Source organism: Calypte anna, chromosome 1, assembly GCF_003957555.1.
Source record: "Calypte anna isolate BGI_N300 chromosome 1, bCalAnn1_v1.p, whole genome shotgun sequence".
Taxonomy (NCBI): domain Eukaryota; kingdom Metazoa; phylum Chordata; class Aves; order Apodiformes; family Trochilidae; genus Calypte; species Calypte anna.
In genome coordinates this window covers 88845568-88862004 of record NC_044244.1, presented here as the reverse complement: position 1 = coordinate 88862004, position 16437 = coordinate 88845568, and the positions used below count along the sequence as shown (strand labels likewise).

At 38.5% G+C, this 16437-nt stretch overlaps 1 protein-coding gene across 1 annotated transcript in view; it reads left to right on the top strand.

The window, feature by feature from the left end:
• APAF1 (apoptotic peptidase activating factor 1) overlaps nucleotides 1-2175 on the top strand; it is a 37761-nt gene extending 35586 nt beyond the window's left edge. The window contains exon 27 of the mRNA XM_030465620.1: nucleotides 1981-2175. Within this exon, the coding sequence (XP_030321480.1) occupies nucleotides 1981-2124 (144 nt within the window). The 3' untranslated portion in view covers nucleotides 2125-2175. The remainder of the gene's footprint in view (nucleotides 1-1980) is intronic.
• The last annotated feature ends 14262 nt before the right edge of the window (nucleotides 2176-16437 follow it).

The following is a 16437-nucleotide window of genomic DNA, read 5'->3' as shown; positions in this document are numbered from 1 at the left end:
TTGTAGGGAGATACTAGTCAGTGAAAATCTAAAACATTTCAGAAGTCTGGACCTCTAAAATTGGACTCAGCTAGATAGTAGAGTTACTTGTGTCATGGCTTAACACTGGCCTGGCAATTAAACCGAGTAACAGATGCTCTCTATTAATGGCCCTCTCCTCCCTGATAAAGAAAGGAGAGAGAATAAGGGAGAGAGACTTATGGGTTGGGAACTAAACTGCACAGCTTTAATGAAACAGTAATGATAAAAAGGAAAAAAATTACTAAATATATACAAATGTACAGGAAAATTGATACCACGTTCCTCCCCACTTTCCTCCAAGAACTCTCATGTCACCACCAAGGCTCAGGGCAGCCCTGGGAAAGTCCAGGCTGGACTCCTGGAGTCACCAGCAGAAGGGATCTGGAGGCAGGAACACACAGATTCAGGCTGGCACGGATCAGGACCACAGGCAGATGAACGTATGGAGTCCTCCCAGGATGCTGAAGCAAACAGGGACAGGCGAAGAAGGGGAAGCAGGAAGGGGTTTGACCCTCGTGATCACTCAAATTTATACTGAGTATGATGTGTATGGGATGGAATACTCTGTTTGGTCAATTTTGGCATCTATCTTGTCCGTTCCTCCCCAAAGGAGGGCTGCAGGTGGGACCTCTTTACTCCTTTTCTCCTTCCAAAGGGCAAAATGTTCCTCAGAGCTGAGCAGTGTCCTTGGCTCTGCACACCAGTCTCTAGCTGTAACTATAAACATTGAGTGTTATCAGTCCTAGAAGCACACACTGTCTGAGAAACTTGCTGTTAATTTCAGCAAGTGCAGTTACTTACAAAAGACTTAGCTGAAAGCAAAAGTACAAGTCAGAAAATCACCTTATCCTGGCCCAAACCAGGACAACATAGAAGATAAAGCTAAACAGTGAGTCTTATTCATAGATGAGGTGCATCTGGCTATGTTCTGCTGGGTGAGTGGTACCCACTGGCCCAGCACCTGATCATACATCTACCAACTAAAGTTCAAGAGCTACTTGAGATCTGTTCTTGCTTTGGTTTTTTGTTTGTTGTTTTGCTTTTTTTGTTTGTTTTCTTGTTTATTCTTTCTCTGCATCTCCATAAATCCAGACACTTTAGGAAAAGTGTTTTTAATCAGAATATTGTAGCTGTGTAGTTGCAAATCTGTTTTATGCTCACAAGTATAATGTCACATAAAAAAAGGACTACTACCACCTGCTTTTATAGAACATCAAAGCTGAAAATTATCTGTTTTGGTATTTTACTACTACATTTAAATGTTGCAAGGATAGAGGGTAGACTTATTAGAATAATCAAGTAACAACTTTGAGCTAGGTTGTCTTTGGTTCAATTTTGTACTGATTTACAGTTTTTCTGTGAAATACAAAATTTCAGTCTTCATTCTTTGGGTAAACTGATGGTCCAAGGTTCCTCTTTATCTTTGTTATTAGTGTTAGTTGCATATTCTAAACCCCACAAAATTCTAATCTCACTGTGAAAAGTCTGTCCTGCTAACAAAACTGCAAATGGTTTAAAAAGAGGATGTGATTAATTGTCTTGAGAGTCCAGCTGACTTTATTAAATCCAGCTATAATTTCAATTATGTTGTCAGGTAATGTGTTTCATGCATTCATTTGATTATATAAAAAATATGTATTTTTTAAACTTTTGAACATTACAGTTTGCATCTGTTGATAACATTTTGTGATGGGCTAAAGGACAGTACTTGAATTTATTATTTTGTAAACTTTCCCAAAATTGAAAAGGTTCAGTCTTTTTGAATTTTCTTTTAAACTTATACGTCTAGTACCTAGTTCTCAACACTTTCTACTTAAGAGTGCTTGTATTTTTATTATTTTTTTGATGCCACCTCTTTGGGGAAAGCAGTCAACTGGGCTTGTCATGCTAAGACTATATATATAAAATTTATTCTAAGCTTCCTTCAACTAACTGAAAGTGCATCATTATTTTTTGTAGTGGTGGAACGTAACTACTGGAGAATCCTTACAGACCTTCTACACAAATGGAACAAACCTCAAGTCAATACATGTGTCCCCTGATTTCAAAGTGTATGTGACTGTAGATAATCTTGGTATTCTTTACATATTACAGAAATTGTGATTAGTGTGCTAAAAATTGCAAAACAATTAATTTTTTTAACTGGGGGCAAGATTCTGATAAATGTTTATGTAGCATTTGTTAAGCTGTGAATTATATTCCATTGTTGTATTCATTATGTTTTCATGTGTATTTATGTACATTTATGCATAGCTTTTCAAATGAGCTTGCATTTAATTTTTATTTTTATTTTATAGCTTGCATTTAATCTTGTTTTTAATAAGATTATTAGAAACCTTCAGTCTTGGTTTGCATCTTAAGTATGTTTCTATTTTTTGTGAGGTAATTATATTAAGATTTATTCAAATTAATAGAAATTAATATGAATATCAGAAAAGAAATAATAGGAATATAATTCTGTAAACTGTATTTTGTGCTAAGGCTGATGGCTAAATGCTCTCTAGCCATGAACACAACTGTGTAGGATAAAAAAAATGTTTTACTGTGATACAAGGATTTTAATTTAGTACAGAATGTAAGGAGTCAAGGGCCTAGTTTCAGTTTGAAAAATTAAACTAGCTATTTTGGTGCTTGACACTCAAACCAAATCAAGTAGCTGTTCAGTTTACAGCAGCAATGTTTCCCACTTGTGGTAAGAACGTTCGTGCTTTTAACCTCATAGAGGTTAAAGGGCATTGTAACACATATGAACTGGTCTTGTTAAGGAGAGCATCTTGAGTCTTGTTTTCTCAAGGCAAAATCTGAAAGAATATTGCAACTGAAGTGGAAGAGATTGTGCCCATTTCCTGTCAAAGGATGGATAGAGCTAACCAGCTAAACTGAGAATGGAAATAGTTTAAAAATCGTGTACTGAAAAACATAAGGAGGTGGGAATTTTAGTTATTTTTCCTTTTGGAATTAGCACTGCTTATACTACAGAGACGTTTTGTCATCAACTTTGTTTACATGGGATTATATGCATGCGGGTTTCTTACCTGGTGATATGTGATTTTTCTGCTTTTTTTTTAATTCTTTTTTTTTACTTTTACAATATATTTATAGATTTAATACAAGGTTGAAATTTTGATCTTTTCTACTAATTATGCTTGACATCTTTTGTGAATAACTAGATAACAATTTCTCTTAGGTACCTAGAAAGTATTTTCTGGTAAATTGCCTCTCTATGAGTTGCTATGAGCAACTATACAAGCATTAATATAATGTTTTTCATATTTTTGTAACTTGACAGTTGAACACCTAAGTACTTGATTGTATAAAGTATATGAGCAAGTGTCTCTACTGATTATGAATAATGAAATTCTCACTTTTACTATGTTTTTTGTGCATTTCAGAACATTTAATGTACATTCTTTGTATTTTCCTGTTTTTGACAATCATCACTTTATCCTCTTTTTTTTAAGTTGGAAATTCCACCATTTATACGGTGCTATTAAATACGGGTCACTATAATCAAAGTACTGCTGGCAGAAATGTAAAGAGAAGAAATTAAATAAAAAAAGTTATTTCTATTGTGAGTATGTATAGCATTCAATAAAGATAATCCAGGCAACATTGGCCAAAGTTGTAAATTAATTTGAAGTCTTGACTGTTTTTGGGTTTTTTACAGGGTAGGAGGAAGGGGGAGTGCTGCCTCTTACTGTCTTTCATTGTTTATTTTTTTATTTTGAATCTAAACATAATGCTGCTTTACAAACTACATCAAAAGTACTTTGACAGGTAAACAACAGTATTAAACAGGAGGATGGAGGAAGAAGTGAACAAAGGTGAAGCCTGGGAAACATGACATTGCATGTTCAGCACAGAGTTGCTTTTACTGTTTATTTTGTACAGACATCATCAATACCCTCCCTGAACAGCTAAATGTTGAAGGAGCAGGAAGGTCCTCTCAGCCACTGTCCTTGGATTGCGTGGGCTGTGCTGTCCTTACTGCAGGAGCCTATGTTGATCTGCACTTAAAACCCAACTAGATAAAAAGAGAAACGTCTCAGGTGAGGAACCAGGGCAGGAAGTTATCTTTTGTCATAACACTAATGGAAATCTGATGATAGGAAAAACTGATCATGGTTTATTGAAGAAAGTGAACGGTGGATGAGTGGAATTCCCAGAAAATTCTTAGCAATTTTGAAGCGAGTAGGAAGCAACTAGTTGAATCTTGAACTTCAAGCAAACAGTGTGTTCTTGAATTATTCTGTAAGGGTGACAACACAGCAGTATTATGCTTGTTGCTGGAACAGAGGAAGCTGGTTCGTAGAAAGTGGTGTTAACAGTCAGGATGTTTGTGTTCATGTACAAATCTATGGAGTTGGCTGCAAGTCTTTGAAGCTGAGGTTGAGGAAGAGAAATAGTGATGAGAACATCTGAGGAGGCAAAGAATAGAATCATAGAATCATAGAATTGGCTGGGTTGAAAGGGACCTCTGAGATCATCAAGTCCAACCCTTGGTCCACTACTGCTGTGGTTACCAGACCATGGCACTGAGTGCCACATCCAGTCTCTTTTTAAATATCTCCAGGGACAGAGAATCCACTACTTCCCGGGGCAGCCCATTCCAATGCCTGATCACCCTCTCGGTAAAGAAATTCTTTCTAATATCCAACCTAAACCTCCCCCAGCACAACTTGAGACCGTGCCCTCTTGTCTTACTGAGAGTTGCCTGGGAGGAGAGACCAACCCCCCCCGGCTACTCCTTCCTTTCAGGGAGTTGGAGAGAGTGATGAGGTCTCCCCTGAGCCTCCTCTTCTCCAGGCTGAACAGCCCCAGCTCCCTCAGCCTCACCTCATAGGACTTGTGCTCGAGTCCCTTCACCAGCCTGGTTGCCCTCCTTTGGACCTGCTCCAGGACCTTAATCTCCTACCTAAACAGAGGGGCCCAGAACTGGACACAGGACTCGAGGTGTGGCTTCACCAGGGCTGAGCACAGGGGCAGAATCCCTTCCCCGGACCTGCTGGCCACGCTGTTCCTGATCCAGCCCAGGATGCCATTGGCCTTCTTGGTCATCTGGGCACACTGCTGGCTCATTTTCAGCTTCCTGTCAATCCAGACGCCAAGGTCCCTTTCTGCCTGGCTGCTCTCAGCCACTCTGTGCCCAGCCTGGAGCTCCCCATGGGGTTGTTGTGGCCAAAGTGCAGGTCCCGGCACTTGGCCTTGTTGAACCTCATCCCGTTTGAATCAGCCCAACTCTCCAGTCTGTCCAGGTCCCTCTGCAGAGCCCTCCTGCCTTCCAGCTGATCCACACTCCCCCCCAGCTTAGTGTCATCTGCAAACTTGCTGATGATGGACTCAATCCCTTCATCTAAATAATCAATGAAGATATTGAACAGAACTGGGCCCAACACTGATCCCTCGGGGACACCACAGCCTCCAATTGGATCAGCACCTTTCAGCACCACTCTCTGGGCCCGGCCCTCCAGCCAGTTCCTAACCCAGCACAGAGTGCTCCTGTCCAAGCTGTGGGCTGACAGCTTTTTTAGGAGGATGCTGTGGGAGACGGTGTCAAAGGCCTTGCTGAAGTCCAGGTAGACCACATCCACAGCCTTCCCCTCATCCACCCGTCGGGTCACCTGATCATAAAAGGAGATCAGGTTGGTCAGACAGGACCTGCCCTTCCTAAACCTGTGCTGGGTGGGTCTAATCCCTTGCCCATCCTGTACATGCTGTGTGATTGCACTGAGGATGATCTGTTCCATGACCCTGCCAGGCACTGAGGTCAGGCTGACAGGCCTGTAGTTTTCCGGGTCCTCTTTCCAGCCCTTTTTGTGGATTGGCGTGACATTCGCCAACTTCCAATCATCTGGGATGTCCCCCGTGAGCCAGGACTGTTGGTAGATGATAGAGAGAGGCCTGGCGAGCTCTTCTGCCAGCTCCCTCATCACCCTTGGTTGGATCCCATCTGGTCCCATAGATTTGTGGGGATCCAAGCAGTTCAGTAGGTCACTGACTGTGTTCTTTTGGATTACAGGGGGGCTGTTTAGATTCTTGTCACATTCTATATGCTCCAGAAGCCAGCTGTCCTGAGGACAACCTGTCTTACTGTTGAAAACTGAGGCAAAGAAGATGTTAAATACCTCAGCCTTTTCTCCATCTTTGACAACTATATTCCCGCCCATGTACAGTAAAGAATGGATGTTTTCCTTGCCCCTCCTTTTGCCATTGATGTATCTGTAGAAGGACTTTTTGTTATCCTTCACAGAGGTGGTGAGATTCAGTTCAAGTTGTGCCTTTGTCTCTCTAATTTTCTTTCTACACAACCTGACTCTATTCCTAAATTCCTCCTGAGTAGTTAGCCCTTTTTTCCATAATTGGTAGGCCCTCTTCTTTACCCTGATTTCTTTCAAACAGGAATAGTTTGACAAAATGCAAAAGAAAATTTTTTAAAATAGGGGCCAATCAAGACAGCAACTTCTTAAGTTTAAAATGTTTAAGAAGGTTAAGGTAGTTCACTGTCATGCTGTATGATCAGAATGAGCTTTTTTCTTTGATAGATATATTTTAAAGGAAACAAAAGTAAGTTTGGCCAGAAGCAGTGTTTATGTAGATTGAACATTATTTCTTCCATTATCTGTTGTAATGTCAGATCAAATTAAATCAGTCAGCACTAAAATTGAACTTAGGAGCACTGCCCATTTTACCTAGTTCTTTAGTTTAATTTTCTGTAAGCAATTTTTAGGTAGTTTCTAGTAATGATGCCTATTTTTGTAGTTTTTTAGTATCTTTGCTTTGGCAACGAGACCTACAGCTTCTTCATAATTCTTCTCTCTTTCATATATTAAAAAGGAATATAACCCACAAGCAGTACAGCTGCTCAAGAAGATCCTTTATCTAGCCTTGAATTGTACTGTTCCTTTCACTACAGTTTTCCCCTTTCCCCTCTCTTATCTTACACACTTGTTTAAAATGGAACTATGCAGTTATTAGCTGAGGTTTTTCCATGTTAAAGTTTATAGACCTCTCGTAGTGATGGAGTGTGTGAGTAGAGGTGGAACTGGTAATGTGTTGCCAATAGGGGAACATCCTCCACCACAAAATTATTCTGTATCCTCTTGAAAATGATGCAGTTAAACTCCTTTTGGAGAATGCTGTTCAAATGGCTGATTTTTTTTTTTTTTTCCCTGCAATTTTTAATTTAGTGAAGTCTCTGCATGGGACCCAGTTCCCCAGGTTGTAGCTAGTTACGACAGAGTCTGTGTCCATGTCTCTGCTCTCCTGAGGTGTTTTCCAGAAGCTCATGCCTTTGCAGATTTCAGGGGAAAGCCAGGCTGAGTGAGCAGCCTGACTCAGGTGCTTTCTTTCTGCTGTCCTGGAACAGCCCATTGCAGTGAGGTCACTCTGTCCTAGCTTCAAAAAGCCATTAAATCCAGAATACCAGTAGGTCACAGTGAAATCAAGTATCTTTGTCTAATTCTAATAGAACTTAACCCCCTACTCAACCGTTCGGTTGCTTCAGAGCAAGAACAGATGCCACAGCAATGCCTTGGAGTGCAAACATCAGCCTGGTGGCTGAGATACCTCCTGATACTTCCCTCTGATAGATCACACTTGGGGGTGCTAGTCCACGTTTTGCCTTCTTCCTTTTGTCTGCTATGAAAACTAAATTTATTTGGCCTCGCAGATGGTGATGATGATGATGCCTGAGAGCTCTGAGAACTTGGGACAACTTATTTCTTTCTGTTGTGCTTTCAAGAAAAGCAGGAGCTGGATGAACCTTAGTGTTCAGACAGCAGGGAGCATGCCAGCTACTCAGAACACTTTCAGTGTGATTTGCATGCTCAATTTCACTTTGCCCTTTACAGCTAGGAATGGGATGCAATTTCTCACTCTGCCAGTATGCAAGGAACTGTTAAGCTGAGATGAGGTTTGTGGCATGAACTCTGCAGTGGGTTGACCCATGCTTTTCATCACTTCCAAAGCCACTGGGCAGTGTGCTGCTATCTATATCTTTGCATACTGGTGCTGAGCTTTTTTAGGGGAAGGAATGTTGGAGGTTTTGAGGGTATTTTTTCTCTGAATTTACTGCACACCTTCTAAGCAGTCTCTTTATGTGAAACCTTGCAATTAGATACAATAAAGGCCTAAGCGAGGCTTTCAGCGTGCATCCTAGAAGACTCATTGAATATAGAAAAGTAAGATTTTCAGTTTGTACGTGTTAATGACAACCTCAGCACTTCCTCTATCATCTCCTGCAGTTAAACTTGAAAGGATATTGCACAACTGTGAGATAGTTGGACTAGCTGAACTATTGAAGTGGCATGTGTGTGTTTATCCAGAAGGATGAGAAAGCTAAAGTGTTTGAATAGGCAGTGTCTCTCTTGGGGCCTGACTGTTTACAGAACAAATTACCTTCCTCTACTTGCTTCCATTTAACAAACCTACATTTTGTGTGTAACAAGTGCTTCAAGAGCAGTTAGATTTAATTCCCTCAAGCTAGAGAAGACTCTTGTTCTGTACTCAAAAGTGATCATCTGATTCTTTACTTAGGATTCCACAATTGCACTCTGTCTGTTTGTATGTGTGGTATTTTTCGTTTCTTCTGTTTACTTCTTCCACTTGTGTCCCTCTGCAATTTATTTTTTTTAAGCTTTGTCTAGTTTCTCTAATAAAATATGAACTCAGAAGAGTTTTGAAAATCATGACATTTCAAAATGAGGCAAAGAGAAGTTAATCCAAATCACTTATGTAAGAGTAAATAAGATGCTATTTAGGTAAGGCATGTGTTATTTCCAAAATAAATGCACAAAAAGTACATTTAATATTTAAAACAACTTGAAAAAAAGTGTTTTAAATTAGTCATGTTTCTAAAGCAATGGACTCTTTGCATTATTCCCTACAAATTGTATAGCAAATTTCATTGCTATGGATAACTGGCACTTCCTGGTAAATGAGCGGAATGATTTTCTGTAGTTTTAAAAATCATAGTATTTGTAGTATTCTCCAAAGGCAATAATAACCTGTCCATACTCCTCTTCCTCATAAGAGTCAATATTCAGCTTGATGTGTGCTAAGACTTTGTAGCCTGCTGATTCCAACTCTTACTGCAGTGCTTAGTTTTGCCATGTTTTGAGAGCAAGTTTTCCAGTCCCAGAGACACAGTGACAGGGACATTTCTTTCTGCACTACCCAGTTAAACTCATCTTTTAATACTATGATCAGTAAGTATTGGCTGCTCTTTATAAACTCCCTGGCAGTAGTTTAGGAAAAAAATATAGATTAAGGAAACACTGGAAAATATACCTTTGTTTTAGCAGCACTGCAAAAATGCAGTAATAACGTTTGACTGTGGTTTTGTTGTTGTTCCTGTTTTAAATTTTCATGGAGAATAGATGAAGGAACAGACAGCCATAGGTCAGTGGAAATCTGTTTAGAAACTAATTAAATGTTTTCCTTTAAAGAATCCAACCTGACGCCATGTCATGTCTTGGCAGTTGAGCACTCAGGATCTAGGCAATAATGTAAGATACACTTAATGCAAGTTGGTAGCTCCTAAATCTCTCAGTGTATTTGTGTGACTTCTTACAATTTGTTGTTGAGTTTATTTATATTCAGCTCATGATAGCACTATGCATTTTATATTTCCAGCTGTACAAACAAGATGGAGAGGAATGTGTGGAATGGGTCTTAGCAATATGGGACCTAAACTTCAGAGCTCAGAAGGAGGAGGAACAGTTTCCTCTTAAACTTCTACTAGTTTTGGAAATCTTTACACTTTGCAGTTTCTGAGGCTGCTTAACCCATCATTACCTCTCATATTCAGTCCTTTGTAACTGGTGTTAACCTGCTTTCAGAGGTGAGGTTGCACTGTTCAGAGTTCTGAGGTTGGTGATAGAGGAAGACTTGCTGGAGCAAAGCTGTAACTTACTATATTTTATCACAAAGTGGCTCTGTGAAATGGAACATTTTCTCCTTTTGTATTTTGAGCTCTCTGGTTTCTTCAGCATGAATTAGTGAAAAAAAAAGGTACTTAACAGGCTGTTAGATAAGCGTATTATGCATCATATTGTTTTTTTTTTCTTTTTCTTTTTCTTTTTTTTTATGAAGTGTGAATCTAGGAAATTATAATCTCAAAAAATTGTAATCCTTCCTATGTTTTTTTATTTTTAGTTTGCATGCAGATGGCATCTCCTGCTTTTTGAAACCTAACAGTGCCTCCAGCTTGGGCAGCTGTACCTCCATTTTGCACTAATCTGTTCCTTATTCCTGTTCTGTCATGAGTTAGAAATAAATTAAGGATTATAATATATATCTGTCCATGTATTTTGTTAACCAGCAAGTGAGAATTTGTGAATATTTTGAGCAATCACATAATATACGATATATAGTTCATATATAATATAACATACCATATATAATTATATAATATATAACATAGATAATGTACTATATGATATAATATATATAATATATATATTATATATACAATATGTATATATACAATATACATGTATATAATGGTGGTGTTTGTACAGTGACTGACAGAAAATGTTTGTTGTTTTTTTTTTAACAGCTAAGTACTTTTTGCTTGCAATTTGAAACAGATTTGCTCTTGCAAATTTTTGGATTTTGCTTCTACTTTCTCTAAGCCGGTTTTAGAGGCCGTTGTCATAGTTTGCAATTTTGAATAGGATATTCAAATAATTCTGGCATTTTTCCTAAAGAACCGAGTAGAATTCGGAAACTGGGCACATTAATCTTTCTGTCCCTTCCAGAGTTTTTTTTTCTTGACAGATTTTTGCTATCTTAAACAAGCGAAGCCATATAACAAACATTTTGGTAATCAGGCCATCATGAAGTACTCATAAATTATCACCAGGCAGCTCTAAATATGTCATAAATTCTTACTGGCTTGTTCACAGGAATGTTTATGTAATTGGAAGAAAATATAGAGAGGAAGTTAAGCCTCCTTTTTACAAGTTAAATCAACTATAGCGAGATGAAAACCACCCACATACTTGGCTTTAGATCAGCAGAGACCTTCTTGAAAAGCAAACCTTTATGAAATCTGTTTTATGAGATCAAATCATGAAATCAAGTTCATGGTGTAAAAATCGGCAGTTTTCCAGGTCTCACAGATCGTACCCTGCTTGCATATTCTTTGTATAACAGGATATCACCTCTTTCAAGGAGGTACAGATTTGTCACCAGTTTTTGTCATAGTTGGGCACATAGATCTAATGTAGGATGTTTTAAAGCTGGGAATTATTGAAAGAGGTCACAGTTCTGCAGATGTGGAAAAAACCACCAAACTACCCAAAAGCCCAAGGAATTAGATGCTATCTTACATGGCATCCCTTAAGAAAAGGTGTAGAAACTGCAGTGAAACAAAGATAAATATATTAGATATTCATGATATGTTGGAGTGCAAATTACAAAGTAAAGTATAATAGTTAACTGACAGGGGCTTGTGCACCAGTAAATGAAATATCAATAAATAAAGGAGAGGTCATTTAGTATTACACCTATGAAATTAACAAAAGTGAAGCTTATTTCATTGATCACAGCAAGAGAGCTGTGAAATATGATGTTGGAAAGACCAAATATTTTTAATATATTAATCATAGGGGTAGGAAACTTATAATCTTAATATACTTCAACTAAAGAATTTTGAATCAGCAAGTATAAACAAAATAAATACCCATATGCCTCGGATAGATAAGCATCCTTTGAATCATGCCTGATAAAAATCATTGCATCTTGAAAAAAAGAAAAATTTCTAAAGAACTGTGAAGCATGACAATTCTGGTGTTTGGAAAGAGGTGACCAATGCTACTATTGACCTGAAGTCAGTCCTGAAATCTTGGAATACCAGATCTGAGGTGTACAGAGAAGCAGAGTCTACTCTGAAGCATTTTCCTAGGTGTTGATTATTGTTCTGGTACTATGAGACCCTGGTTTCATCAAACATTGCTGACATATATGTAGTTGTTTTGGTTTTGATTTTTTATGTTATTTTTATTTTTAACCCATCAGTGTCAATACATGAACTCTGAATTTCTTTGGGAATTTGATTTACTATCAGACAGCATTTTGATTGAAAAGAGCTTCTGTTCTGTAGCAATGGTAGGGAACATATTAGACGGATTAGAATATTGGTCACATTATTTGTACAATGTTATTTAATGTTTTTGCCCATGTTCTGTAAAACCTTTGATGATAAAACTGCAGATTATATTAATTGGCTAGTGAGTGAATTGCAAGAATAAGTAGCTATCACAATATAATGTATGTCTGCTTTCAACATTCAGTAGCATGGTTTTGGTGTTGTGGAGTGGCCTTAAAAATGCCGGTGAGACTGTCCTCAAAATGGCAGGGTGGAAATGAAAGTGGAGGTTATCATCCATACAAACTCCAAGGGGTCTACAGTGGTATGTTAAACAGATAAAAAAGATTTAACTTGAAGGAGTAAAGAAGTCATATAAGTCATTAGTAAGATCTCAGCTAGAGCAGTGCATATACCTCAGGCATTCACATTTCAGGGACAAAATGGATTCAACCAGAATTTTAGAGAAGGACCACAAAAAGTGATCCAAGGACTGGGCAGAAGTCTTGCAGTATTAAGTCGGAGCTGCATTTATTTTGTTGAATTGGAGAGGAGGCTGAGAAATAATGTAGTTGTGAGGTGTGGGAGAGAGGCAGGACATTACAGCCTTGCTGACAAAAGAGAAGCCAGTTCTGTTGACCAGAAGAAAAAAAACGACTCATAAAATCAGGCAAAGCATGGGAATTAGTTCTTAATTTCTCCTTCTTTATGCAAACCTGAGTCTAAACAGGCATTTCAGAAAAAACATTCTGTTCCTACTTAGATGCTCCCAACTGTTCTGCATGCTTCAAATGTTATGGTTTATTATAACACTAAGATCTTTATTTCCTTGCTTTGCATGTCTCACCCAAAACTATCTACAGAAAGAAACTTTAGAGAACCTTCTGATAAAGATCTTGCCTCAGGTCTTCATAGTCCACACCACAAGAGTGATTGTAGCAAAACACTAAGGTTTAGGGGTTTTGTTGGCCATCTGTAAAAATTTCATTCTTGCACTGTGTAATTTGGCCTTTAAATCTTTTAACCTTCCTTTCAGATTGGCCTCTTTTGGAAGTGCAGTATTGAACACAGAGGAGCTGTGCCTTCGGATGTAGCAGGTATTAATCTTTTTGTTTTCTGAGCAGCTTAATTTTCTAGGATTGAGGTAGTTGGCCTAAGTAATTCTTCAAGCTTGAAGCAAGTATAGCTGAATGAAATGTAACAGCTGTTATAGAGAGTTGGCCATGGTGAATGATCTAATGCATTTACACACTAATTTTTCATCATATAGAGCATTCCCAGATACTAGGAGGTTTCAGTAGATTCACGCAATCCCAGTGCAGAATTGTTCAGCTGTAATTGTTCCCTGTAACCTTCTACAGTATACAAAATGTAAGCATATAAAGTTAAATTGAAGTGAAAAATCATCTTTTATACAACATAAACTCAAGAAATAAGTAGTGTTAGCCTCAATTATATACATTAGGATATTTTTGATTATGGCATGCCCAAACCCTCAGTTCTGCAGCCTAGCAGTTATCATTATCCAATAATCAAAAGCACAAGAATGAAGATTGTACTGCATCTAATGTATCATTAAAATCAGTGTAGTCTATTTCTTTTTTCCTCATGGTGTCACTCTAGGATAAAGCTAATACTCTTTGGGTATTCTTTATGCTGGAACATATTTCCATTTCCTGAGTTTCTGGGCTAATAATTATTTAGAATAGATTATAACAAATATACTGCCTTCAAATTTGTATATCCTCTCTCAATCATTGACCCATCATTAACACTGTGCTGATTTTTTAATTTTGTTTTTATTTTTCCAAAGGATTTTAATATTAGAGTAAATTTAGCTTTTCATGAGGATCTGAAGAACATGAGTAGTTCTTAAAATTACTTGAAGGTAGGAATTGCCATGTTTAAGAAAATGAGCAAAAGGCATGTAGCTTACAATTAAATGAGTTTATGACATTAAACCTGTGATGTTTTCTATGTGTAAGGAAGAAGTCTAAGGCTCTTACTTTCTGTCTAAGCTTCACTTTTTCTTGTGTGGTTGTAAAGTGTTTTTAAATTCAGCTTATTTGACTGGTAGAAAAAGTAGATTTCCAGGTTCTTGGTGGCAAAAGAAGAAAGAGAATATTTTGCTTCATTTACATATTGAAAGCATTTTAGTCTGTTCAGTTAATATCACTTCATTCAGACCCACATTCCTAAAGAATGGCTACCTGACTTCCATAGCAGAAGAGTGAAAGACTTGTCATTAGCAAATAAATATACATGTTAAATAGGATTGAAGAGAACTTTGCTTGTAGTATTGTACAAGAGCAGGAGCCAAGAAAGGAGGTGGTTTCCCGTTCCTGCATTTGGAGTGTATCCTTGCTGAAAGGCAAGGACCAGGGGCCATTTCCCTCATCTCCATTTTTTGCCTCTTCCAAAGGACAGCAGTGTCTGTTTAGGACAGCAGGTTTGTTTAGGGATGAGTGTGACTGTCTCATCAATAGGAAGGAAATATCCCACCAATTCCACAAAATCTGCACCCTAGTGTGAACTCTGGCTGCAAGAGAATCTCATGTGTTTGCTTCAGTTATCTGAGCTTGTGAACAGCCTCTCTCTAGCTTGGGCTATCAGCTCACAGGCAGGAAAGTTAACTAGAACCAGTGTATTCAAGGCTTGACTTGATAATGGTAAGGTCAGTCTAGCAAAGAAGTTGGTTCACCCGAAGTAGTTATGGAGTGCTAAACAACTCAGGAGAAGCCTGAACTTACTAGTGAGCTGAAAAAACTGTTAATACTTTCAGCAAATTAAGAGTCCTTCCCCCCCACCCCCCTTTCTGGTCTTTTTACATGACATAACAGATACCCATCTTCCTAGACAAGTGCCCACATTTAAATACCATCTCTTATTCTCATGCCATGTCTTTCACGTTCATCACTTCTACACAGTTCCTCTGTACAGTCGATTGTTCTTTGGGCTGGTAGTTTGGAGACATTTGATGTTACTATTTCTAGATTGTTGTCTTGATGACATCTTAGATACCATCCTTCAGCAAAGTGTGAAGCAGGACAGCTGAACAGCACAAGCTGAAATAAATCTAGGGCAAAATTAAATGAGAGTTCTGCACATGGTACAAACTGCCTGTTTTACTTTAGAACGGAAGTTATCATTGATTTTCTAGCTTGCTGCTTTATTTTTTAAAGGATTGGCACAACCTTCTTGATGACCTTCCAATTCTTTTCCCAATGGTCACCATCTTATGGTAATGCCAGTTTTTTATGCTGAGATGTTGGTTTCAAAATGCAAGGCAATGGTAATGCTCTGGGTCTGCAGGAGAAGCAGCCTCTCAGAAACTTATTGTCAGAATACCAGAACCAGGTACACTGCCTCCTCTTGCCAGCTGTCAGAAGTAGCTCCTCTGGCTTTTAATAAACACCAGGTTAGAGAAAACACTATATCCAGTCTAAAATGCCCCATCTTCTTTAGGAGACCTTCCACCTCCACAACAAAGAACTCGTCTCTTGGTTCCTTCAGGAGCTGCCCCATTTTTTATCCCAGCAGCAGCTTTTTTACCTTGCATATTAGAGACCTCACTAGCCAATTAGTTCTCAAAATCCTCTGTCATCCACACTTACCTCACTTTGATGACAATTTCCTTATCTTCTGTTAAGTGCAATCGACTTGCATATCATCTCCCTTTTGCATGTTCTCCACCCTCCCACTATAAGGCAGTTACTTTAATGGTTTTGCAACATCCAAATGCTTCAGTCTCTTCATTTGCTCTACTTGATTACCTCTTCTTCCCTCTTACCTTTAGTAGAAGAAGAGCAATCACTCTCCTTTGCTGATCTTTTGCAGGTGTCTGTCTTTTTGCCTACCTTCACTTTTAAGACTGACCACTGTCCCCTTACTGCCCATACACTTCCAACATATTAGGAACTTTGATGAAAAGTCAGCTGTTCACCGTGATCAAAAAGGACAAGAGACGATGTTCTAACTTCTTTGGGTTAGTGCAGGTTTGTAGAAGTCTCTACAGATCTGAAGAAAGGAATTCTGAACCACTGTCCCATGCCAGATGTCACTGCATGGACTTCTCTCCAAATCAATTAGTGAGGGAAATGTTTCCCTCTGAAATCCCATACTTCTCCAAATACAGAAGTACCTTATGCCCGTTACTTTTCCTCTCTTCTTCCAGATCAACATCTGCCATGGGGCTCCAGTTTCCCACTTCTTCACTACGTCCCAAAACCTTTCACACTCATTCCCTGCCCCCCCCAGTCTTTCATCTGTCTCATCTTTATCAGTCTTGCTAACCATCCTCTGTCTCTTTTGCCTCACTTATCTCC